This window comes from Dipodomys merriami, unplaced genomic scaffold, assembly GCF_024711535.1.
Source record: "Dipodomys merriami isolate MVZ:Mamm:240054 unplaced genomic scaffold, mDipMer1.0.p SCAF_4, whole genome shotgun sequence".
Lineage (NCBI taxonomy): Eukaryota > Metazoa > Chordata > Mammalia > Rodentia > Heteromyidae > Dipodomys > Dipodomys merriami.
This window is the reverse complement of record NW_027205603.1, coordinates 22,491,430-22,519,174: the sequence shown is the minus strand read 5'-3', so window position 1 is coordinate 22,519,174 and position 27,745 is coordinate 22,491,430. Positions and strand designations below refer to the sequence as shown.

At 35.6% G+C, this 27,745-nt stretch overlaps 1 protein-coding gene across 4 annotated transcripts in view; it reads left to right on the top strand.

The window, feature by feature from the left end:
- LOC138806220 (POTE ankyrin domain family member A-like) overlaps positions 1–21,335 on the top strand; it is an 87,371-nt gene extending 66,036 nt beyond the window's left edge. For all 4 annotated transcript variants that reach the window (XM_069991755.1, XM_069991757.1, XM_069991756.1 and 1 more), the window contains 7 exons: positions 3,738–3,945; positions 6,257–6,434; positions 15,657–15,848; positions 16,511–16,725; positions 18,913–18,999; positions 19,822–19,864; positions 20,962–21,335. In XM_069991755.1, the coding sequence (XP_069847856.1) occupies positions 3,738–3,945; positions 6,257–6,434; positions 15,657–15,848; positions 16,511–16,725; positions 18,913–18,999; positions 19,822–19,861 (920 nt within the window). In that variant the 3' untranslated portion in view covers positions 19,862–19,864; positions 20,962–21,335. The remainder of the gene's footprint in view (positions 1–3,737; positions 3,946–6,256; positions 6,435–15,656; positions 15,849–16,510; positions 16,726–18,912; positions 19,000–19,821; positions 19,865–20,961) is intronic.
- The last annotated feature ends 6,410 nt before the right edge of the window (positions 21,336–27,745 follow it).

The following is a 27,745-nucleotide window of genomic DNA, read 5'->3' as shown; positions in this document are numbered from 1 at the left end:
AATCAATTGTTTTCTGTTACTCAGTTTCAAAAGTTCAAAATATATTTTGTATGCCAATTAATATCATACTGTATACATCAATGAAATCATCACAATGAAAATCTCCTGGTATTGTTGATGCATGCTAATAAATTATAGTGAAAAAAAGACCTCTTTCACATAATCATTCAGTGATAGAAACTTTTGTTAAACTACTGTAGAGGCTACATTCTGTAATTTCTATTTTAATGTGTTTTAACTTACATTCAAAATGTTTCCATACTTATTACCTTTATGACCAAAAGTTATTTTTATCTTTGCTATTTAGTATTCAAATTTTTGAGTTTTTCCAGAGTTATATTGTTATTAATTTCTGATTTAATTTTTTATGATCAATAAAAATACTTTTCATGGACTATATTATTTTAACTAGATCCTGTATTTTATATATATATATATATATATATATATATATATATATATATATATATATAATACATATACACACATACTTTTTTGGGGGGAGGTCTGGTTGTGGGGCCTGAACTCTGGGCCTGGGTGCTGTCCCTCAGCTCTTCAGCTCAAGGCTAGCACTCTACCACTTGAGCCACAGCGCCAGTTCTGGCTTTTTTCTTTTTGCTTATGTGGTGCTGAGGAATCGAACCCAGAGCCTCATGCATGCAAGGCAAACGCTCTACCACTGGGCCACCTTCCCAGCCTGATGTGAGGGCGATCTGGCTGCGACATCTGTCACCCCATTGATCGCCAGGGTTGATTCTGCTGATTCTGGCTAGGCGGGTGTCCCCTTCCTCCCTCACCGCTCCATGTGCGTCCCTGCGTCCCTCCCGCGGGTGCGCGCTAGGTCCAAGAGGACGACCATCCCCGATAGAGAAGGACCGGTCTTAGGTCAAGGGTATAGGAGTAGCTACGCTCCCCTGCTAGAACCTCCAAACAAGCTCTCAAGGTCCGATAATATTTTTGATGATTAATTGTGCATTTTGTTTTGAATGTTTGCTGGAATCTCTAACAATAGTAGGGATTTGGTCTACTTCTTTGAGAGTGTGGTAGTTTTGCTACTTGTATCTTGAAGCCATTATTTAGCTCATAATCAATGAAGCATCTTGCAATGAATTAATCCTTTTATGATAATGAAATGACTTTGTTGCTGGTAGTAGGTTTTTCTATGGAATCAAATTTAGCATCAGTGTGGAGCTCCTTTTTCAATCTTGTTTCATCAAGTATAAAAATCCTATGCCTTTTCTATCTTTTAAACTAATTTCTGTCTTTATACATTTAAAGTCCCTCCTTCCCTCCCATCCTCCGTTCCTCCCTTCCTCCCTTCCTCCCTTCCTTCCTTCCTTCCTTCCTTCCTTCCTTCCTTCCTTCCTTCCTTCCTTCCTTCCTTCCTTCCTTCCTTCCTTCCTTCCTTCCTTCCTTTTTCTTTCTTTCCTCTTACTAAGGATAGGATTCAGGGCCTGGGCTTTGTCACTTAGCTTTTTCTCTCATGGCTAGTTCTCTAATACTTGAGCCAAACCTCCACTTCTGGCTTTTTGGTGGTAAATTTAGGTAAGAGTCTCACTAACTTTTCTATCTGGGTTGGCTTTTGAACTGCAGTCCTCAGTTCTCAGCCACCCAAGTAGCTTAGATAACATGTTTGAGCCACTGGAACTTATCTCTTCAGGAGTATTTTTTGATTGGTTACATTCATTATTTGTCTAATCTGACAAATGAGATAATTTCATTAGAAAATTTCGGATCATTTTTATGACATTATTGACATACTGTTCCTCTTCTAACCCTCCTGGTGAGGGTTAGAAGTATCAAATTCCTGGTTTTCCAAAATTAATATTTATTCAATGTGAATCATTTGTCATATAGAAAGAAGTGCAAAAGAGAAATATGAATTTGAGTATCTGATTAAACAAAAAGTAAAAAACTACATAATTCTTGGATGAGTTAGATGAACAGAATATTGGCTTACAAGATCAGGCAGAAACTTTTATCCTGGGGAAAAGCATTAATATCTTTTCACTTTTGCCTTCCTTTTGTTTTCATAATTTAAAAAAAAGAAATACATCAAGAATAAACAAGGATGAAGCATTAAGATTTTGAGAACAAGCTGGGTGGTGCTGGTGGTTCATACCTGTGACCTTCGCTACTCAGCCCGCTGAGATCTGATAACCATGGTTCAAGGCCAACCTGAGCAGGAAAGTCCATGTGACTCTTACCTCTGATTTACCACCAAAAGGCCAGAAAACCAGAAGTGGCCCTGTGACTCAAATTGGTATAGCACTAGCCTTGAGAAAAAGAGCTCAGGGACAGCAGCCAGGCCTTGAGTTCAAGTAAAAAAAATATTTTGAGAAGATCTTACAGCAACAACCTCATGTTCCCTTTCTTTCAACCTCTAATTTCTATTGCATTTGAATTTAGAAGAGCTCTGCAGTTGGCTCACTGACATTGTGTTTTTCAGATGAACCTTGAACCAGAGACTCTATGCTTATTCTGCACTGTGTCCTGCAAATTAAGACCAGCTTGGTCCTCTGGGTTTCTATCTTTTGCCTTTTTGGTGATCTCTCGTTTCTTGGAACGCTTCTTCTATAGCTTCCTGATACATTCTATGTAGGAAGTAAGCGATATTTAAAAAATATTTTACATGTGTAGAAAATACTCTACCTTATGCTGGTATTCTAATGAAAGTATGGCTCAATGTAGAATTCTCAGAAGGAAATTAATTTCTTTCATGTATTAAGGCACTGATTTATTGTCTTCTTGTATCTAGTGCTTCTGTTAAGAAAACAAATGTTCGTCATTTTTTTCTTTAAGAGATATTTTTGTTGTTAAGTAGTTGTACAAAGAAGCTGCCGTTTAACAAATCTGTTTATAAGTATAATAATATAAGCATCTTGATTGATGTTAGTCCTTTAATGATTCTTCCCTATCACTTTCAACCCAATCCCTCCCCTCAGTTTTCCTGGTTTCATTGGATATGCGTTGAATATCATAGTTTCATGCTTTCCCCTTTCTCTCTTTATTTGTCTACCATCTCCTCTTGACCTCTCCTCCATACCCTTTAAGTGCTAATTTCCTGGTATTCATTTTGTTGGGCTGTGAGTTTTTCTAAGGAACTACACTGTTTGAATTCTCCCTTACACATACCATACTTCAGCAAATACCTTTGCTGTACACTTACATAAGACCCAATATGTATTTACTTGTATATTTATAATTAGGTCTAGCTTCTACATATAAGAGAGAACATGCATCCTGTCTTTTTTTAGGCTTAACATTTTTTTCCCATTTATTCACAAATGATGTAATAGCATTCTTTTTTTAAAGGATGAGTAAAATTCCAATATGTATGTATAACACATTTTGTTGATTCATTCATCCATTGAGGGACACCTGGACTGTTTTGATACCTTGGCTATGGTGAATATGGTGAATATGGTGAATGAACATGATTGTGCACATGGCTTTACTGTATTTTTCTTTGTAATCTTTTGGATAAATGTCCAGGAGTGGTATTGCTGGATCATATGGCTACTTTTTGCCTTCATTTTAAGGTAAATAGAACTACTTCACTACACTTCAATGAAAGGAAAAAACAGCAGAGTTCATCTGTTTTATCTGCAGTACATAGTTTAATACATTTTACATTATAGGCACTCACTGTACATTTTTAGTGTATGTAAAAATATACAGTACTTCTATAGAGAATGTTAGCATTTTTATTTCTATGTTGTTTTGCCTTGACACAGATGCTGGTGGCTCATTGAATCTTGTGGATTTGCTTCACTCATGTGACAGACTAATAGAATGTAAAACTAGTCAATATGAATTGCTTTCAAGAAAAATTAAAATAATGGAAAATGAGGTCAGAGGACCACAGGAAGAGCTACTAGACATAGAAGTGAAATCCCCATTAGAGGAAGGAGAAATGGAACCAAATGAAATCTGCCATATGAGGTATTATTAAGAAACTTTGGAACAATTATTTTTCATACTATACAGATAAATAAGATCATTGAAAGTTTTGACTTGCCTTCTGAGATTTTGCAGGGAGAAAACTTCTTAGTGTGGAATGTCTCATTTTTGATAATAATATGATCGATTTTTAACTATGAGAATTCCTAATAATTCAGTGCATACTCTTCCAACTCATTATTTTAATGGACATTTAAAAGCAAAATAAATAGGAGCAGTTCTTCTGTTGTTTTTAGCTATGAGAATTTAGACTTGTTTCTCATGTAATTATTGACAATTATTGCTGTAAAGAAGAACATTATATAACTTTTATTATTTACAATTTTTATTTTAAATAAATCCTCAAACATAAAGGTTATATAAAATATAAAAATTGTATTTTATATAATTTTCATATTCATGAATATTAATGTTTATATGTTAGCATATGAAATTTTAGAAAGGACTTTAGTTAATATATATAAGTTATTCTCATATTAGTTTACAACTGCAGTAAAAGACTATGAAATTGCTGATTTTCTAACCCACAAGTAATGTTTAAGGAAGATATGAAGTTGTATATTTTTTGTATTCATTTATTTTCAGTAATGTGTGTCCAATTATTGGCCTCACATATGGTAAGCAAACTACTCCCATTGAGGTAGACACAGAACCAAAAATTTCATTCTTAACATGCAAGAAATAGAAAGTACCATTAAAGGAAAATTCTGAGAAGTATATTCAATATATCTTTCTCCCACATTGATAAAAGTATTTTAAGTTTGTATGCTAAAAGAATGTATTACTTTTCAAAGACACATTTTCAGATTATCTACAATAAATAAGATTATTTGAAAGTGTTACCTGAAAATAAAAAATAAATCTTCTTTACAAGATATTATTCTCTTCACTTTATTTTTGGATCATAATAATATGAATACTTTTGTGTCAAACCATATATAGATGTTACTTAATGTCATAAAATCATTTATTGTGTTTTATTTTTTCTGAACCTCAAATGGATTTGTAAGGGGAATATCACATGTTCATTGAAGCGTCCAAAGATTCTAAATCAGTCATCCCTTGCATCATTCTCTCCCATCCTGTATAATTTCTCTTTCAGATTTATTTCTCATAATGGAAGAAGGCAGGTTAATGAAAGAGAGAATAGGGGGAAAATACACCTTTTGAACAGTGCTAATTGATGACAATTAAAAATATTTTTATTATCTTTAAGTAGTTGTATGAAGGTGTTGTCCTTCAACAAAACAGCTCATGAATATAATGTTTTGCTCAGTTTCACTTCTTTCAACTTTCTCACTCATACTTCCCAACCCATCCTTTCCCTTACTTTTCTTAAATTTTTAGGAGGTATATTGAATTTATGACTGCATTTTCCCCCACTTTGTCTCTTCACTTTTTTTTTTTTTTTTGTCATTCCTGGGGCTTGAACACAGGCCCTGGGCACTGTACCTGAGCTTTTGCTCAAGGATAGCACCCTACCACTTGTTTTCTCTTTACTTTTTAAATTTCAGATTAATATATAAACTCATTCGTAAATTACTTAAAAATTAGTTATCTGTTTTTCCTGTGGGTAATTATTTCTGAGTGGTGAATATAATTTTCAACTTCTAAAACTTGTGAAAAATTAAGAATGCCTTTTCTATAATATTTACTAAAGTGGCACTTCATGTGAAATTACCACACCAATGAACAAAATACACTTCATTATTGCTGGTTCTGATGAGCAGGTACTGAGTCAATGGATAAAGAAATGTCCATGTGGTGATATCTTATATTGAATATTTTAATATTAAATAATTAATATTACAATACCACCATGGGGCGAAGAATGAGTGTAACCAGCAGACATAGTTAAACCACTGAGGTTTCCCTCTCTGCTATTATAGGCTCAGTTGTCCTGGGGCTATCTTAAGAGAACAGATTAGAAGCGCTGATTCCAAGATAGGCAGATAATAGAATACCAGGAAGCAACCTCATTCCTGTCTTCTGACAGGATTACTACAAAAGGGCAAACATTTAGCCTAAACAAACACACAACCAGTGTTTTCTGCTGGCATCTTGTATCCATACACACTTCAAATCTAGGGTTCCCACAAATTATATCTTTCAAGTAATTATAATCTTTAAGAGAATTTCAAGTGAGAAATTAAAAACACGTGAAATGTAGAATATTGAAGACATGGGACATTTTTAGTATAGTAACTAAATAATAGCATAGTAAACAACCATATGATGTAAAGGAACCAAATTACCAAAGCAGGAATTTTAAAATGCCTATATTTAAATGCAGAATTCTCTCACAACAAGATGATTTGAAGAAAGAAAATGATGATCAAAATTTTGGAAACACTGAGACAATATTAAGAGCAAAAGAAAAACATAATGAAGAAGAAGAAATAAAACAACTTCAAACATATGTTAGGAAGCTATATGTAGAAGTAAAGGATCTAAAACTTAATTGGAAACAGGTAAATTAATTGGTAAAAACTGAAGTGTTTCATAAATTTTAATTACACTCTATTGTATATATTTACAAAATGCTTTGTTTCCTTTGGCTAAATAGTTGTCATTTATACACAAAGTCTGAGTTATTCAAGTGAGAAAAAGGCTATTTTCCTATAACTGTGTTTCTGAATGTTCTGCTCATGATGAAACTTTGGGGCTTCTCCCCATCAGTAATATTTATCAAAAGCTTTAATGTGCACAAAGGTTTAAAATGAGTACCTAGTTTCTTATAGCACTGAGTGACAAATTTCTCAAGAATACAATGGAAAACCAAAGGCAAACCATTATCAGATTGAACAAAAGAAAATGAATTCTGAGATTTTACTTTCAAATAGGTATTTTAGGGAGTCTGAAAGCAAGTATTTTTTTTCACTGTGATAAGGAAGCTTGTCCTTTATTTATTTATTTATTTTTAATTGTGAAAATACCATGCAGAGGGGTTACAATTATATGGGCAAGATAATGAGTACATTTCTTAACGAGCATTGTTGCCTCCTCCTTTGTTTCCCCTTCCCATCCCTTCCCACCCCCCCCCACCCCCCACCCCCGCCAAAGTTGTAAAGTTCCTTTTTCGACATAATGATTTATACATCTCATTGTTGCAATGGGTCCACCTGTATCTCTATTTAAACGAGTTGTTTTTTCCCTTCCTCTCCACAAATTATACGAACATCAAATACAGTGAAAGCAGGGGTTATACTGTGGGGGAGGGACATACAAAGCAACAAAGAAAATATCTTATAAATGTGTTAGAAACAATCGCATGAAAGAAAAAAACTTTGAATACATATCTTAGGGTTCATTTCCCTAACATCAACTTATCTGACCTTTTCTGCTTGACTCAGGCATATACTAGTTATTGCAAATAAGGGAAACCATGGGACCTATGTTTCTTTGGGCCTGGCTTACTTCACTTAATATAATTTTTTCCAAGTCTTTCCATTTCCTAACAAATGGGGCAATGTCATTCTTTCTGATGGAGGCATAGAATTCCATTGTGTGTATATACCACATTTTCTTGATCCATTCATCTACTGAGGGGCATCTGGGTTGGTTCCATATCTTAGCTAATAATCTTAGCTAAATAATGCTGCAATAAACATAGTTGTGCTGGTAGTTTTAGGATGGTCTTGTTTGTGATCATTTGGGTAGATGTTCCAAAGTGGGATTGCTGGGTCATAGGGGAGCTCTATGTGGAGGAACCTCCATACTACTTTCCAAAGTGGTTGAACAACTTTATACTCCTACCAACAACGCAATAAGGTTCCCTTCTATTCACATCCCCTCCATGAAGGCAAGTATTTTAATATCAACTATATGGATCATAGAAATGTATAGAAGGTTTTAAAAGCCATATTTATATATGTATATATATATACATGTAATACATATTTGTGAGTTTTAGTGTTATTGCTGGGCCATTGAATAAAGAAATGTTCTAAATTTATCTCCATTTCTTTGCTGTAGTTGAGTGATGAAATTACAATAACTTTATCAAAAAAGGACTGTTTAATACTTCCCATAGGGAATGATGACTTTCTCTTGCTAATGATAATAGTTTTTCTAGTTTGGATAGAATGTCATCACCTTAAAATATATATAGGGAAGTTAGTGTTCTCTTTTATTACTTAAAAAGTAAGGAGTAAGACAATGTATAACCAGCAGAGACCATATTTTTAAGCCTAATCCTTTCCCCCTTTCTCCTTTTGGCCATACTGTATTGAACTTAGGTTGAGAAAATCCATGAAAGCATGGGCAAAGGTGACAAGTGTTTATTTGGCTGGCCATAACTGCCTTGTCCAGGGACCAAGAGTAGCCCCAGCCTCCAGTAGGGCAGTGTTTATATAAATCAGAATCACATGCATGTGGCAGTTTACAGAAGCTCAAAGGTGACTGGGAGTGGGGATATTTTTCAGCTGTGGTCAAGATCAGGCAGAAAGCATTCTGGAGGCCAGAGACTCAGGATTAGAATTGGGGGGTATCAAGGAATGAAAAAAAAAAAGCTGGGTTATTAGGGAACTAGGGTTTGAATTCAGCTTTCTGCTTGCTAAGGTGGTGCTCTGCCACTTAAGTCATGCATCTAATCCTGCTTTTTGCTAGTTTTAGTAGAGACAGAGTCCAGAGAAATTCTCTGTTTTGGCTAACATTTAACCACAATGCTCCACATCTCAGTTTACCGAGTAGCTAAAATTATAGGTATGGGCTACAGACACACAGGCCATGCCTCCCTTTTAATAAGAGTAATGCTCCATTAGCACAAAATTTTTTTTTAAACAAGAAGCTGCTTGTATTTATGCAGGTGCTGCACAACTGAGTCACTTCCCAGCCCTAGATCTTTACATACTGATTTTATAAAATTTCATATAACATATACAGAAAGGTCACAAAATTGCAAATCTTAATTTTCAAAATATTTGAAAAACTGGAAATTTCCTTTTTACTTTAAACAGTACAAAAAAAACAAAAAATATTATTATAATATGTATATTATTTATATTATAATATGTATATTATTTATATTATTATAACATATATTATTTATATTCAGAAAGGAGACCATTATTTAAATTCTAGAATATTTGTTGTGCCAGTACAGGGACTTGATTTCAGGGTTTCAAGCTTGTTTGGCTTTTTCACACAGGTTACTGTCACTTGAGCCACATGTCCACTTCCAGTATATTGCTGTTTTATTGGAGATAAGGACCTGTCCTCAGATTTTTACTTCCCAAATAGCTAAGATTATGGATATTAGTTACCAGCACCCAGCTTGTCTTTGCATTTTTAAAATTGAGATGACTTGGATATGCCACAGAGTTCATACATTTAAGGTGCAAAATGCAACACCTCTTAGTGTAGTCACAGTTGTGGACCACACTGTTACACTTAGAAAGTTTTATCATCCTGAGGAGAATTTCTAAACCCTTATCCAGCAGCCACCCCAAATCCTTCATTTTCCCAGGCCAAGAAAACTACCAAAATATTTTTCTCTATCTCGTTTCTTAGTATGTATTGTTTATATAAACATGAATTTATATTTAGTCTTTCATGATTTGTTTCTCTTAGTGTTATGATTTTGGGGGTTTATTTGTGTAGTAGCAACTATCCATCTTTCATTTCTTCTATTGAATGATATTCCAGTAGATAGTTGTCAACAGCTGACAACTTCTAAGTTATATGCACTTCCATGAACATTTATTTATAACATAGAAAAGAGACCTTTGGGACAGCACAAGTGACTCATGCTCATAATTCTGGCTATTCAGAAAGCTGAGAGATGGATAGCTAATATTTGTAGTGAGCCAGATCAGAAAAATCTGATAGATTTCATCCTGAAAATAGCCAATAAATATACAGGCTAATGTCATGGCTTAAGTGGGATAAAAACAGCTGAGCAAGAAAACTGAACAACTCTGTGGAGCTGAGTTCAAACCCTGCTTCTTCAAAAAAAAAAAGAAAGAATTGTCTTTTGGTATATAAAGATGTATAGATCCAAGCTAATAGATAAAAAATGCATTGCTTTGGAAGTATATAGTTTAGACTGTATCTTGTATGTTTGATTCACTTTTTCCAAAATGATGCCCAGCTTTTCCTCAACAAATACATTTTTCAACAAACCTAAACATTTCAACTTATCACTTAAAAACAATGTGCAAATTAGTTTAGGAGGATTGTCATAACTCTTACTTTGTTTTGGGGGCACCAATTGCATTTGGGGAGACATTTTCATAAAATTAAGTACAAGGTAACAGCAGATTCCACAAAGATTTCAACATCACTGATGATGGCAACTTCTCCACATCAGCTGAGCTGTGTTATGCAAGAGCAGGAATTTAATGTTGTTTGGGAAATTTATTTTTATTTTTTTGTGGGTCCTGGGGGTTGAACTCAGGACTAGGTCTCTGTCCCTGAGCTTTTAAACTGGAGTCTAGTGCTCCACCACTTGAGGCACAGCTCCACTTCTTTCCTTTCTTCCTTTCTTTCTTCCTTCCTTCCTTCCTTCCTTCCTTCCTTCCTTCCTTCCTTCCTTCTTTCCTTCCTTCCTTCCTTCCTTCCTTCCTTCCTTCCTTCCTTCCTTCCTTCCTTCCTTCCTTCCTTCCTTCCTCCCTCCCTCCCTCCCTTCCTCCCTTTTTCCCATTCTCTTTCTTTTTCTTTCTCTTTACTTCTCTCCTTCTTCTTATAGTTTATTGGAGATAAGTCTCATGTAGTTCCCTGATTGAACTGATTTTGACCTGCAATCATGAGATCTCAGCATTGTTGTTAAGATTATAGGTGTGAACCACTGGTGCCCAGCTGTAATTTTACTTTTATTTCTATTTATTTTTGATGGATCTTGGCTTGAAATATGTTTAATATATCCACAAATAAGGTAAATTTATTGTATTTTTTCTGCCAATGAATTTTATCCTTTGAATTAATAGGGCTGTTTTCATTGTCTCTCAGCTTTTGGTGGTACTGTCCTTTCTGATTTTTTAACTTGGCTCACAATGTACTTTTCATGAAACATTCTCTGAGCCTGTTGACTCTTATGGACATTCTGCCAACATTTTCTGCACATTTCTAAATCCATTCATCCATTAAGTGGCATCTGGACTAATTCCATACCTTGGCTATTGTGAATAGTGCTGTAGTGAACATGGTTGTGCTGGTGGCTTTACTGTTTGTTATCTTTTGTTTTGCCGCACCCCCTGCCCCCATGTTTTACTTTTCTTTTCTTTTCTTTTTTTTTTTTCATGAAACAAAAGTGATACTCTGATTGAGTGGGAAAGGATAGGAATTTAGTAGCCAATTTTCAATCTAAAATATGTTTTTACATTTTTTATGAGTATATCTTTAAGTAGTTGTACAAAGAAGTTCCCTTTCTACAAAACAGTATATAAGTATAATGTGTCTGACAACATATCTTTTGGATAAATGTCTAAGAGTGGGATTTCTGGAATATAGTGTAATTCTATGTTTATACTGCTTTCTAGAGTGATTAAACAAGTTTACATTCCCACCAACAGTATATTAGGGTTCTTTTTTGTCCATATCCAGGCCAGCATCTGTTATCGTTTGTATTATTGATGGTGGCCAACCTAACTGCAGTAAAGTGGAATCTCAATGTTGTTTTGACTTGTATTTCCTCTATGGCCAGAGGTACTGAGCATTTGTTCATGTGTCTATAGGCCATTTTTACTTCTGAGAAGTCTCTATTTAGATCATCAGCTCCTTTATTAATTGGGTTGTTGATGCTTTGAGTATTTAGTTTTTAAACTTTGTATATTCTGGATATCAGGCATTATCTGATGTACAGCTGGCAAAAATTTCCTTTTCTTTAGGCTTTTTAGCTTGTTAACTCTGTCCTTTGCTGTGCAACAAAGTTTTAGTTGGATGCAATCCTGTTTCTCAAGTCTTTCTTTCATTTGCTGTGCTTCTGTATCTATATTCACATACTTCTTAACTGTGCCAAGTAGTCTAAATATTTCTCCTACTCCTTTCTGTAATAGCTTCATGGTTTCAGGTCTTATATTGAGGTCTTTGATTCATTTTGAATTAATACTGGTGCAAGGTGATAGATAGGGATCCTTTTTCAGTTTTCTGCATATGTATAACCAGTTTTTCTAGCACTGTTTGTTGAAGAGGCTGTCTTTCTTCCAGCCTATGTTTTTGGATCCCTTATTGAATATTAGATGGCTGTAGGTCTGTGGGTGTCTTTGTATTCTTTCCATTGGTCCTCAAGCCTGCTTTTGTGCCAGTACCATTATTATAGCTCTGTAGTAGAGGTTGAAATTTGGTTTTAATAGACCTCCAGTATGACTTTTTCTTCTCAGTATTGCCTTTGTGATTTGGGGCATTTTGTGGTTTTATATGAAATTTTGGATTGCTTCTCTGTCTTAGTGAAGAATGATGCTGGGATTTTGATGGATATTGTAGTGTTTTGGGTAGCATTGCTATTTTCACAATATTTATCCTGCCAATCCAGGACCATGGAAAGTCTCTCTGCTTTATGTCTTCTTCGATTTCCTTTTTCAAATTTGTATAGTATTGTAGAGGTTCTTTATATCCTTAGTTAGGTTAATTTCCTAGGTGCTTTATTTTACTTTTTGAAACTATTGCAAATAGGGTTGCTTTTCTGATTTCAGCTGAAATCTTCTTGCTGGCATACAGGATTGATTTTATACCTTGATGCTTTGCCAAAATTTTTAGTCAGCTTTAGTCACTTGAGGGAGTCTCTAGGAGTTTTAAATATAGAAATATGTCACCTGTAAATACAGATAATTTTACTTCTTCCTTTCCTATTTAGATCCCCTTTATGTCTTTCTCTTGCATTATTGCTCTTGCAATTCAATATAGTGCTGGAATTCCTAGCAACTATTATTCTTATATGTTGAATTGTACCCTCCTTCAGACATATGTCCAATTGTGGCATGACAAGGTCATAATGATGGTCTATTTTTGTTTTTTTAGAACCTCCACAATGATTTCTGCAGTGGCCACTCTCTAATTTACAATCACACCAACAATGTATACATACAAGAATTTGTTTGTGTTTGTTTCCATGATGATTGCCACTCTGTAGTTTTAAGATATGGAACATTTCTTCATGTATTAGCTATTTGTATTTCTTCTGCTGCTTAAAATCCTTGTCCATTCATTAACTGAATTATTTGTTCTTTAAATGTTCAGATTTTTTTAGGTCTTTATATATTTATGCGTGGACATATATATGTAAAACTCTTTTATTTGTTGAATACCTGGTCAAGATTTTCTCACATTCCATGGGTTATCTCTTGGCTTTAATGATGTTTTTGCTATGTATACGTTTTTTTTTTTAACTTGTATTTGTTTTATTGGAAGGAAGACTCCAGATGTAGGGCTCAAGAGAGGAAAGTGTGGAAAATTTTGTCCAGGCTTCTCCCTCTGGGCCAGCATGGGGTTATTATGGTGACACAGAATAGGGCTCCCCCACATCTCAGACTCCCCTATAGTTCCTTAACTTGTGCCCTCCAGTCAACAGTGGGGGTGATTCCAAAGGCTCTGCCCAGCTACCAGAGTCCTGTCCGGTTCTTCAGTACCGAGTTCTGTGAATTCCAAACAGGGCTGCCTATCCCTGCCTTCATGAGGAACATCCCAGGTATGGCCCAGAGAAAGTGAAGTATTTCCTCTTCGGCCAACACATCTCTAGAAGCTTCTGGGGCTTTCCTGCTACTCCTGGGCCCCCTGTCCTGTAGCCTTGGGGTGGGGGTACATACCACTATCTGAGAAGTGTGTGTCCAGGCTGTGGGCTCCTGGAGGAACCCGGATACGAAATGCTGGAGGTATTGCGGGTGGTGAGAGAGGGGGAGGTCCTGTGGGTACAAGTGGCCCACAGAGGGCAGGGCCGGGCCGGGGAGGGGTGGACTTGGGCCCAGGCGGGAGGCCCTGCCACACCTCCATGTGCATGCCCTGGTAGCACAGCCAGCAGCCAGGCATAAGCTCCCCTGGTAGCGCTCGAGGGTCTGGCTAGGCTGCAGCCACTTCAGGCGATGGCGCATGCGGTCCTGCCGGCCGTGCCATGCTGGCAGGGCGAGGGCCAGCAGGTTGCAGAGTGGGCCCCGAGGTCTCCACCGGCGCAGGGAAGTTCTCCAGGCGCCTGGATGGCGAGGCCGCTGGCGAGGCAGTGGGGAGGCCTGTAAGGGCCGGTGACAGGAGCAAGGGTGCGGGGAAAGTCGGGATGCTGGCAGGACCCCGTGATCACCGTTCCCCACTTTCGCTCCTGCTTGTGCTGCACTCTGAGTCCTGAGCCTTGTGTTTGCGCCTTTGCTAGAAACTTTTTTTTTTTTTTTTTTGCTGGTCCTTGTGCTTGAACTCAGGGCCTGGGCTCTGTCCCCGAGCCTCTCTGTGCTCAAGGCTCGCGCTGGACCCCTTGAGCCACAGCGCCGCTCCCCCTTTCTCTGTGGTTAATTGGAGATAAGAGTCTCAAGGACTTTCCTGCCCTGGCTCGCTTCAAACCGTGATCCTCAGATCTCATCCTTCCGAGTAGTTAGAATTACAGGCGTGAACCACCGGCACCCCGCCTTCCGTTTGTTTTTCACGGATTTGTAGTTTTCATTGCAGAGGGCTTTTGTTTTCTTCGATAAGTTTATACATATTTATTGTTTTGGGAGCTATTGTGCAAGGATTTTTTTTTCTCCTGATTTCCTTCTCAGCTTACTCATTCTTGATATATTGAAAAGCCGTTTATATTGATGGCTGGTTTTATTTCTTTTTGTTTCTGAAGTGTTTAGGTATCATGAGCCTTTTTGATAGAATCTGTAGTCTTTCACAGATTTCTGTTCACTAGAAATCAAATAGTAAGGCCAGTTTATAGGACTTATAATGTCTCAAAATTATAATACTATTTAATTTTTTAATTATCTTTAGTTGTAAAAGGGTTTCGGTTCAACATATCAATTTATGAAAACAATGCATCTTGATCAATATTTTCCCTTCTATCATTGTCCCTCCTCTCTCTTAAAATACAAATATTTCTCTTTTGGCGATACAGCAAATTGAACTCAGGGCCTCACACTTACTAGGCAGGTGCTCAGCCTCTTGAGCTATACCCACAGCCCTTTTAATTTTTGTGCCAGCGCTTTTTCTTGAAAGCCAGAACATCCAGGTTTAACTTGGATTTTTTACTCAAGACTGGTGTTCTACCACTTGACCCACACCTGCACTTCAATTCATTACTTGCCATTCCTAAGTAATTCTGATTCTAAATTCATGACTCTGAAGTATATTAATGTCAGAATAATCACTTTAGAATAAATACTTAACAAGATTCGTTAATTAGAGCTCTCAACTTCAAAGGCATTTTTTTTTCTGGAGGCTTTTGTTGATGCAGACATAAATGACTGAAAACCATATCCTTGAAGCTTGAGAAATTATGAGGCTTAAATATTAAGGGGTGAGAGACTCCCCACTAAGATGTGGTTTAGAATCATTTTGCAAACTTACTACATGAAGCCAATCCAGGTGCTTTGTGACAAAGATGACAAGTGTAAAACAAATAAATTAGTAATCACTATTAATTTAAACTTTGTTAAATTTCAAAGTATTTCAATACAGCACATTTAAAAATTCATTATAGATTCTTATTTATTGCAACTGATTTATACATGGTTTTATGTTAAACAATTCTCAGTCTATATTCTTTATTACCAAACCATATTGCATTCATGTAGATCAGTGATGTAAAAGAAAAACTGGACAATACATCTAGTAAATATCCTCATCTGAAAGAAAATATTCAATGTGTAGAGCAGGATATATTGTCCATAAAAAGCATTCAAAAGGAATGGGAGCACTTAGAGAGGAATCAAGAGGATTTAGAAGAGCATTTCCTGAACTTCAAAAATCTTATTCAAGAATATATGGTAGGTACAATTATATGGCATTTCTTGAGTTACATTGCTTAAATTCTAAAAATAAAATGACCTAATGCTGTTATTCTGTGGATTTCCTGATGACATCAGTAGTAGCCTAAGTTAATTCAAACCTTATGTTGTAGCTCAGTGGCAGAGCATTGGCACAACATATATGAGGGGCACCATTGAAACTCCAATCTCACTGAAAGACAAGGAAATGATTCAGCTTCTTTTTTTTTGGGGGGGGAGGTGGTGCAGCGGCTTGAACGCAGGGGCTTGAACACACTATCCCTGAGGTTCCTTTGCTCAAGGTTATCACTCTACCACTTGAGCCACAACATCACTTCTGGCTTTTTTGGGGTAATTTGTTGGGGATAATCTCCTGGGCTTTTCTGCCCGGGCTGGCTTTGAACGGTGAAACTCTGATCGCAGTCTCCTGAGTAGTTTAGGATTATAGATGAGTTACCAGCACCTGGCTCAGTATTTTTTTCTTTTTGGTAATAAATATTTTAACCTGCAGCATCTTGTTTCCCATATTTCACATTGTTCTATGAATCAACGACTCAAACTTAAATAAATTCATATGTAATTATTTTTCTCACATTTTAACATTAATTACTTGTAAAGGGAGTTAGTTTTTAAAAAAACAATTTTTTTTGAACTTGCTCTAGAAACAAATCGAAGATCATGAAAATTTAAAGCAGTTAAGCGACTGTAATAATGATTCAACAATAAGTGAGATGATACTCAGTCTAAAGGATCTGGAAATTGAACTTTTTAAAATGAAAGCTGAAAGCCAGTTCATTAAGAGTGAAGTGAAAAAATATAATCAACTATTCACAGAAGAAGTAAAAACTATAAAATCACTGTTAAGTGAGCTAAAGAAGTAAGTTACATCATGAACTAAAAAAGAACTGGATATATCCATTTATTTTTAACTCATAATTTGGCTGAAACAGTTTAGTGAGATTGGTGGCATATGAAAGCTATATAATTTTGGAAAATAATGTTTGGAAATGAACTTACACTTATAATGTTAGTTAGGAAGTGTATATTCTTTCTCTTTTATTTTTTAAGGCTCACCGAATCAGATTTTCAGTGATTTTCTTTGTGTGTGTGCATGTGTGTGCTGGTCCAGGGCCTTGAACTCATGGCCTGGGTGCTGTCCCTGAGCCTTTGTGCTTCAAGCTAGTACTCTAACATTTTGAAGGGCAGTGCCATTTCTGGCTTTTTGGGTGCTTAAGTGGAGATGAGCGTCTCACCTGCCTGGGCTGGCTTTGAACCTCAGATCCTCAGATCTAAGCTTTGTGAGTAGCTAGGATTATAGGCATGAACCATCCCTGGCTCAGTGACTTTTAAATTAAAAGTCTTTTAAGTTAAAATAGTTATATCGATACAAAGTTTTCATTATCATTTCCTTAAATGTAAATATTAACAAATGAAGCTATTTTTTTGGAAGATGCAATGTAAACCCAAATGGTCAAGTACTCGTAGCATACTATAGGGCAAATTAATGGAATGAACTTTCCTTTATTGGAGATTTTGGTATTACTACTGACATTTTCTTGGAATGAAACTTGTCCTGTTTATTTTTTTCTTATGCTACAAATAGGAATATTTGAGGTACTGGGTTACATTAATGCAAGAATTAAGAAAAGTGATAAAAAATAGTATTTGTTAAGTGGTAAAGAGCAATTCCTTATTGGCTGGGCATCAGGGTTCAAGTATGTAATCCTAGCTAATTGAGAACAGGAGATTCACAGATTGAGGTCCATTTGGTAGAAAAATTGACCCATGATCTATTGTAATGGGATGTGCCTGACACTCCAAGCTACATGGTAGTCTGAGATTGAGAGAAAGTCAATGTCAGCGAGGTTTGGAAGAAAAATTCATGAGACTCTGTCTTAGTGGAGGGAACTTTGATGTAATAGTGTATACACGTGATCCCAACTACAGAAAGTCTAAAATATGTGATCTCAGTCTTGTCATGTGGCAGAAAATAAGACTATTTTAAAAACCAAGCAACAGACCACATGGCTGGAGTCATGGGTCAGTAACAGTGCACTGTCTTAGCAAGTGTTTAGCTCTTAATTGAAACCCTAATACTGCATATAATAATGATAACAATAAATAATCATTGCCATTAATAATCATAATACTTTAATCAGTGTGAGGAAGTGTGTAGAAGAAAAAAGGGTATGTACCAATTCAGATATCTTGGTAATGATAAGAAAAGCTAATTGTCCTAAGATTTTTTTTTTATTGATTACCAAATCAGCTTTTTCCTTCATCCCTAAAAATTTCTACTCTGAAGTATTCCTGAACACTAGCTGGTTAATTTAACAGCTTATGGGTGGAATGAACACATGTGTGAAAATAAGCATTTGAAAATGTCTGCAGGGGATGTTTGTTTAAATCCCTTATTGTTTTAGTAAATGCCATCATTTTATTTTCTATCTTGTTTTATTTTAAATCCCATATATACATATATATATACTTACAAATTTCATGTATACATGTTTACATATGTACATATAGATATAAACATCTATAATTTAGTCCATTTATCTATATACATTTATATCAATAAATCTGTTTGTATTTATATACACCCATATTCCTATCTATATCTTTATAGTACAATGTGATGTTTTAATATATTGACATATAGTGAAATGACTATTATAAGAATTATGAGAGTTAACATATCTATTATCTCCCATAGTTTTACTCTAGTTATACAATTATTTCTACTGACAGCCTCAGAAACATTACTAGTAGAGGCATCTTAGAAAGACCAGTACCATCTGATAGGACATGTGATACAGAAAACGATTTTTTTCCTACTAGTTTGTTTGCAGGTCTTGTTAGTTCAAAATCCTTCTGGAGGCAGATGCTTTAAAATTTTTTTTAACCTGTAATTTGCACAGGAGGTATGCTTTGATGTATTTTCAGGCTTATGGCTGTTTAATCTTAAATTCTGTTTTGACATGTGGCATTAAAAAATAAATTATTTAGGAGTAGCCTAGGTAACAATGAGCTACTAAATATTTGTCTTTTGCAATTATCCTAGTACTGAGGAAGAGCTAGAAGCTGCCAGTAGAAAATATTTGCTGAAGGAAGAGCAGAAAAGATCTGTGCAAAGTAGTCATTTTACAAGGTCAGTCCTAGGAAAAGTTAAATATAAACCTACATTTGTCCTTTAACAGTTTCTGTGTTCATCTTAGTAAAAGTTTTTGCCATTCTGATCTAGAGAATACTTAAAATCTTTATTCAGTAGTATTTTATGTGCCATATGACAGCAGCAATTCATTCATGTGCCTAAGATTTGGTTATGAAATGTAATGATGTATGTTCAATTTTTAATCTCCTTTTTGCTTGGATAAACTGAGTATTGAACTCAGGGATCTGCACTTACTAATCAAATACTCTACCATTTGAGCCCAAGCCCCAGCCCTTTATTGCCTAATTTGCTTTTGATTGGGTTTTATACTTTTGTCTCTGTTGGCTTTGACTATGATCTTCTTAGCTCTGCCTGGTAAGTAGTCATGATTACAAGCATGTACAATACTCTGCTGAAAAATTTTAACTTTCTGAAGATTCAGAATGGAAAATTCAATTTATGAAAAAATGTATTAAGTGAAAAAATGATAAAAAATTTATAAGCAACTAGTTGGGCTGGGAATCACAAAATAATGGATTGAGTGAATCTATAGAATTATTTAATGTTTGAATTAACATAACAACATCTGAAACAATATATATTAACTGATTAATATTCATAGCCCTTTAATCATATTAATATAAAGCAGCACACATTTTCCTATATAGTATCAAATTTTAAAGAGTTGAAACAATATTCAAGTTAAGTCTCATCACTTCAACGTTAATTAAAAGCCCATATTTACTAAGTGATCTGTAATTCAAATGGTAATGTATCTTTTTAAATTTAAAAGTTTTAAATACATTTAACTTATTTCAGAGGCAGAGGAAGTTGGCAAAATAGAGCAGTAGACAATTAGAAGGTATGTGGTTAAATTGATGTATTAATTGTAGCTTCATAGTTTTTTAAATAAAATGAGTAAAATGTTTAACAGATTCTAAATGAAATGTTTTCATATATATAGATGGAGTAAAAATGTAGAATGTGGACATTTCTAAAGCAAAATACATTTCTTTTTCATTTGTTCATGTTCTGTAGTGAGAAAAATCTCCCAATTCTTTATTATTTTTTGGCACACAGTTCACCTTACCATTCCTATGCAACTATCCACCTGCAGTTTTAAATTATTCATAGAAATCATGTATATCATAATTTCTCTGCCAAGATGATGACAAAAAACCAGATCATGTAATAATACATAGTCAAGCAATGGTAGTTCAAACTGTGTCATTTTAAGTCTCTCTTTTACTATATCATTAGCTTACCCCTTCCCCTCAGAAAAGTTCCAAATTCCTTAACATGGACTAAACATCCCTAAATATTTTCAAGTTATTTTCAAGTTATTTAGTCTCATTTCTTGCCTCTGTCCATTTGCTCTAGCTTAGCTAACTTGGACTACTTTTAATCACACAAGTGTCCTGTCTCACTTTAGGTGTTTTTATTTCCTTCTTCCCAGTTCTGTGGTGTACTTTCTTCTTATTCCTCAGTTGTTAACTTATCTATTACCCCCATCACAGAATCTAAAATACAAATACTACACTGGCATGTATGTCCCTTCTGTGTGTTCAGACAGTGGCCTGTGTTAGACGTGTCCCAAATGTCTGTTTCTGTGTGTACATTGCCTTTAATCAGTTTTGGGATTATAGGATATAATTGTTGAGGAATTATATCTTTAGCACATGATTGTTGAGTAAATAAATGAATTATGGAAAACTGAATTTTTGGCACTTGGACATGATAAAAAAATAAATTGATGGGGAAGTATGGGTAAATCATATTTAACCCTATGTTGCACTGAAGTGATATATATTCTTTTTTATTAACAAGCCCAAATTTCTAGGTATTTTTACTGACTTATTGACTTATCTTTGAGACACAGAATGTAATTATTTTAATGTAATTATTACTGATTGTGGGATCTTTGATTTATAGAGTCTAATTCTTACTTTTAATTTCTAGCTACTGCTGAACTTGATTCTAGGTACTTGGAAACTTCTCATGAATGACTGAAATGTCACCTCAATATCTACCTTAGGGAGAATGACAAGAATTTGCAGATATCTTAAAGAATAAGTGTATTTATCATAGTTAAAATTTTGTTTGTTGGACTGCATATATATCACATTTAATCATATATGTATATCATATATTGAAAGGAAAATACTCTTATATTTCCTATGTATAATGAAAACCAAAGACTTACAATGATTTCTTTGCTTCAATAAGTAATCTATAAATGGATCTGCAAGTGTCATCCGGTATTATGAAGTTTTGCACACCCAAACTATCCAATGCTAGCTATTAAATCAGTTCCAACATAGCCAACATACCAATATTTGAATGGAAATAAATATTATCTTACTGAAGTATTATTTGTATTTTCTAATTCTTTTCATAATATATAGATATAAATAGATTTTTTTTTGCACTGGCGCCATACTTGGGTTTGAAACTTAGGACCTCCTGCTTGCTTAGATTGCTTGATGGGCTTGCTTGCTCTGCTGTTGCTCTATACTTAAGCCATGTCTCTACCATAGTTTTTCACCATAGTAGCAAGGTGTCATGAGTAAGCTGTGTTAGAAATAGAGATAGACACATTTGTGTTTTTCCACAATGTCAATTTATTGGATAACAAGAAATTCACAAGCTACATAAATTTCATCAGAATTATTTTGATGAAACATAATAAGCTCACTTGAAAGACTGGATCGGTGGCAAAACAAACTCTGAGATTACACATTATACTTCTCAATAGTACAGAGATTAGATATTGGCTATAATTTATTAATATCAATTCATTATTACTGTATTTGTGATACTGGGAATGAAACCAACATCCTTATACTTGCTAGGCAAACTTTCCAAGCAAAAATTATACCTAAGCTAGTGCTGGTGGCTCACGCCTGTAACCCTAACTACTCAGGAGGCTGAGATCTGAGGATCGCAGTTCAAAGCCAGACCAGGCAGGAAAGTTCATGAGACTCTTATCTCCAATACCACCACCAGAAAACCAGAAGTGGCGCTGTGGCTCAAGTGGTTGAGCACTCGCCTTGAGCTGAAGAGCTGAGGGACAGCACCTGGGCCCAGAGTTCAAGATCCATGGTCGACAAAACAAAAAACAACAACAACAAAAAAAACAAAATTCTATATCTCTATATCTCTATAGCCTTTCTATTATTTTTAAAATATATTTTATTGGAAATATTCTCTTGATATTTTTAGACCACTGTAGAAAATTCGTCAGAATGCCACAATATATTCTTGGACACCATTTCACATATGTCAATATTTTATTGCATTTTTATTATTCTCTTCCTTACTTTCGAAAATAAGTCTAATCAATTTATTACTTGGAGATGCAAAGGCTATGCCTAAATCCTTGCATTTATTCCTAAATTGTGTGTGTGTGTGTGTGTGTGTGTGTGTGTGTGTGTGTGTTTGTGTGTGTATTTATGCATGCTGGTTCTAGTGCTAGTCTCATAACCTCATGCTCTCAAAAGACTCAAGCATGGTCCTCCACTACTTGAATTACACTTCTATTTCTATTTCTGCCTTTTTGCTGATTGATTGGAGATAAGAATCTCATGGATTTTCTTATCTTGCCTGCCTTCATACCATAATTCTCATGGGTCAGCCTCTGGATTAGCTAGGATTATAGGTGTGAGACACTAGTGCCTGGCTAAATTATTTCCTTTTTAAAAAATTTCTGGCTCAATTCATGTATATTTTTTCCTGTCGGTCATGGGGCTTGAACTCTGGGACTGGGTGCTGTCCTTGAGCTCTTTAGCTCAAGGCAAGCGCTCTACCACTTGAGCCACAGTGCCACTTCTGGTTTTCTGGTGGTTTTTTTGGAGATAAGAGTCTCACAGACTTTCCTGCTCTGGCTGGCTTTGAACCATGATCCTCAGATCTCAGCCTCCTGAGTAGCTAAGATCACAGGCATGAGCTACTGGCAACTGGCTCATGTATTCTTAAAATAAGGAATTATCTGACATGATAATGTAGTGAAAGAAATCAGGAAATTAATATTAATTATTATTTAACCTAAAAATTTATTTAAATTTTGCCATTTATCTCAGTAACATATGTTACAATTTAATAAAATCCAAGATGAGAGATTGTCACAACCCATGATACCATTATCCAATGTCTTGTGTCTTTAGTCTTCTTCAGTCTGGAATGGTTCCAGAGTCTGATTATTATGACATTTATGTTGTTGAACGTCATGGCTCCTTTGTATTGCAGATTTTTCTTTTCATCTTTCTTTCTTTCTTTCCTTCCTTCCTTCCTTCCTTCCTTCCTTCCTTCCTTCCTTCCTTCCTTCCTTCCTTCCTTCCTTCCTTCCTTGCTTGCTTGCTTCCTTCCTTCCTTTCCTTTCCTTCCTTTCCTTCCTTCCTTCCTTTCCTTTCTTTCTTCTTCTTTCTTTCTTTCTTTCTTTCTTTCTTTCTTTCTTTCTTCTCTCTCTCTCTCTCTTCTTCTCTCTCTCTCTCTTTCTTTCTTTCTCTTCTTTCTCTCTTTCTCTCTTTCTCTCTTTCTTCTCTTTCTCTCTTTCTTTCTTTCTTTCTTTCTTTCTTCTTTCTCTCTTTCTTTCTTTCTTTCTTTCTTTCTTTCTTTCTTTCTTTCTTTCTTTCTTTCTTTCTTTCTTTCTTTCTTTCTTTCTTTCTTTCTTTCTTTCTTTCTTTTCCGGTTCTGGGGCCTGAACTCTGGGCCTGGGCACTGTCCCTCAGCCCTTCAGCTCAAGGCCAGTGCTCTACCATTTTGGGAGGAGGGGTTAGGAAATCCCAGGCAAGACTAACAAAATTAAATGTTACTAAATTATGAATTTAGCTTCTGTGGAAGTCTCACGTGAACAAAAAACAAAAACACCAGAAGAAAACATCCCACACCCAAAAGAATGACACACTTCTCACATGTTGAAGACGTGGGTCACCAGCTGGTATCACTATTTGTATTTGGCAGAAACTTTTAAAAGTTGGGTAAATCAGAAAGAAGTTAAGTCCTTTGGGGATGAGCCCTTGAAGGGAAGGTAGTGATGGAGGTCTTCCTTTATTCCCTTTGATTCCCTCACTGCCATGAAGTGAACATCTTTGATCCACCACAAGCCTCTTTTCATCATATTCTACCTTCCTTCAGCCTCAAAAGCAATGAAGCAAACACACCATAGACTGCTCCTGCTTGACTATACATCACAGGCAATGTTATGTTTCTGTCTTGGGTAAAGAGTAGTGTTAGGGGTTTTAGGTTAGCTCTGTGATTGGTGCATTAGATCAGCTCATGACACTTGAGACCATGCTCAATAGGAGCAAGCAGAGCAGAGTTCAGCTTCATAGCCTTTCAAAAATGCCCAACAACCCTGCAAGAGAACTATTGCCACTTTGCACATATTGAACTGTAAACACTGTCACCAGAACCACACAGCAGACTGGACACATGTGTGGTTGTAGCTTTAATTTATAGAACTTTTGTCTATTCATTTTGTAAATGTGCTAAAACAATGTTTTTTCTATACTTTGTACATAAAGATGAATATGTACATACATCATGATACTGCATAGTGTTCATAAATTGTCATCATTTTCCAATGACTTGCTTAAAACAAACAAGAAAAAAGATTAGGAACATCTAATAAAACATGAGAACCAAAATATGTTTTTAATATATGCATTTTATAGGCTGTATATAATGTTTTAGTGAATTTGGTGATCATTTCCAACTTTTCATCCTCAAGGATAGGAGAATACAATGTATATCCTACAAAATTACAAGAGTAGGGGAAGGGGTGGAGTAGGGGTGGAATGGGTAAAAAATGTTGAAAGGAATGACATTGATCAAGATGCATTGTATTCATAAACTGTTTTGTTAAATGGCAACTTCTTTGTATGACTACTTGAATAAAAACCAAAGGGTGAATGGAAAAATCAAGTCTCAATTGTTTCCTAGTATTGTATGAGGTTCAGCAAAAGAATAGTAAGTGATCCACAGAAGGGAAAGAACTTGAGAAACTTGTATGTGAGTCATCCAGGAGAATTGATTATACTATCAAAAAAGAGAAATGATGATGGGATAGTCAACATTTGGCATGCCCATGTAAATGAATGCAGACTGACTGAAAAAACATTTTCATATGTTTAAACATGTATGACCTTTAGAATTGCTGATTCTTCTGGGGAGACTGAAGAATATGCCCATTCACTGTTACCTCAATTTTTTTTTTTTTTTTTTTTTTGCCTATCCTGGGGCTTGAAATCAGGACCTGGGCACTCTCTGATATTCTTTTGCTCAAGGCCAGTGCTCAACCACTTGAGCCACAGGACCACTTCCAGCTTTTTCTGAGTGGCTTACTGGAGAACAGAGTCTCAGGAACTTTGTTGCCCAGGCTGGCTTCAAACCACAATTCTCAGATCTCAGCCTCCTGCATACTTAGGATTATAGGCTTCAGCTACCAGCACCTGGCACCTCATAATCTTTTAATAACACCATGGGGTAAGGAATGAGCTTAATTCACAGACATGATTAAACCAAAAATATCTTCCCAACCTCCACTTTTACATGTTCAGATTGTCCCAGAGCTTTCTTAAGGGAGTTACAGGAAAATAAAAGGGCACATGCCAAGAGGTAGATAGCAAGAAATCAGGAAGCATTGTGATAGGCAGTTACTAACACATCCAGAATAACAGGAATCGATGAGAAGCACAATGACTTCTGCCTTTTAACAGGTTTACTGTAGAACTCAAACACTCAACACCTTGTGTCTTAGACATAGGACAAATAACCACACAGCCAGGGGTTTCCTCTGGCATCATTCAAACTCTAAGCTCACAAGTCAAATCTCTGAGCCAGTCAAAATGCCCACAGGGCTTTAGGAATATCACACAAAATTTTTATGCTGTCTGAAAGAAGCTAACACAAAAGATAAAATATTATATAATTCCATATATTGTATAATTTTATTCACATAAGAATTTCACAAAAGGCAAGCATAGTAACTTCATGCTAAAGCTATTTCCTAGCATGCTTGGAACAATCATGGAGAAATCAAGTAGGTCAATAGTTGTACTGTATGAGGTTCAGCAAATGAACACAAATTAGCAGGAAATGTTCCAAAATCAGACAGAAACGATGCTGTAAACATCTGCAAATATACTGAACAGCTTTGTATTATATTCTAACATTGGCGACTGTTGTTATAAATTATACCCCAATCACGCTGGGGTTTTTTTGGGGGGAGGGGGTCCGATCATGGGGCCTGAACTCTGGGCCTGGGTGCTGTCCCTCAGCTCTTCAGCTCAAGGCTAGCACTCTACCACTTGAGCCACAACGCCACTTCTGGCTTTTTTCTTTCTTTGCTTATGTGGTGCTGAAGAATCGAACCCAGGGCTTCAGGCATGCAAGGCAAGCCACCTTCCCAGCCTCTGGCTTTTTAAAGCAAAAGAGATATCTTTTTTCAATGTTAAAAGTGGTTACATTGGATAAGTAAAACAAATACACTTTAAAAGAGATAAATAAATAACCGGACTAGTTCAAATGTTCTACGGAATGAAGATATGACAATAATAAAATGACAGTGAAGATTTGCGAAGGGTCCAGTATGTTTGAAACTAAGACCTTAGGTAGGTACATGGGTTATTTTAACATGACAAACCTAAATTCTTAATTTTTCTTTTTGTAATTATACCAATTTGTTCACTTATTCTTACTACATCATCTAGCTATAAAAATGTCTAACAAAGATTATAATTCTTCTCATTATGAGAGAATAAAGAGGTGGAATGGGCAATTGGTGATTCCTGATAATTGGCTACAAAGTAAGATTTTATATATATATATATATATATATATATATATATATATATATTTGTGTGTGTGTGTGTGTGTGTGTGTGTGTGTGTGTACTTTGGATATAGAATACACTATGAACTCAATTTTCCCAGTTTAGCCCTGAAGTCTCGAAATTAGTGTTGTTTTCATATTTATGGCTTTGTTATTCATCAAAATACTTGTAAATATCACCAAGAAACTGTTTTTTGAACTGAGACTTCTGAATGTAAGATGGTATGTGTAAGCATTTAGATATTAAGAAATAGAAAATTCATCTCCTAAGGCCCTTGCTTAGGCTTGCCCAAAGGAAAGTCTAGGAGGTTGGATGGCTGGAGAGCACCATTTTGATGTGGCATGTAGTCTTCTGATGAACAGCCAGAGGGTAATTCTAGTCAAGGAGATGACATGCTACTGCTTGACTGAAACCTGCATCCCTGTCAGGAGCTATGTGTCCAGCAAACAGTGTAAAGCTGCCCAAGATGCAGCATCTGCCTTTCCTCTTTGAGAAGACTGACTTCAATAGAGTTGTGATGTCTCTGATTATACAATTAAAAGAACAGATAGTATTACACTTATACAATTTTTAAAATTAGATTTATGGGAAGTGTGAATATACAACAGATGAGATTTTGTTTATAGAATTAAAAATGGTTCAAATAAAATAAAGAGAAGGTTGTTTTTAAGCTTTCATTTATATTTATCTATTTACTTACTGTTTACTTGTGTATGTACTTACAGTGGAAATTGAGTTCAGGGCCTAGCCATGCTAAGCACTAACACAGCCACTGAGATGTTACCCCCAGCTCCCTTAAGTTTATTTTGAAAAGCAACAGAGTGCTTTCAAAAAGTGTTTGTTATACCTCAAGTATGTAAAATATAATTGGCTGTTCATATCCAAAATATTTACATCCTCAGATGCAATTAA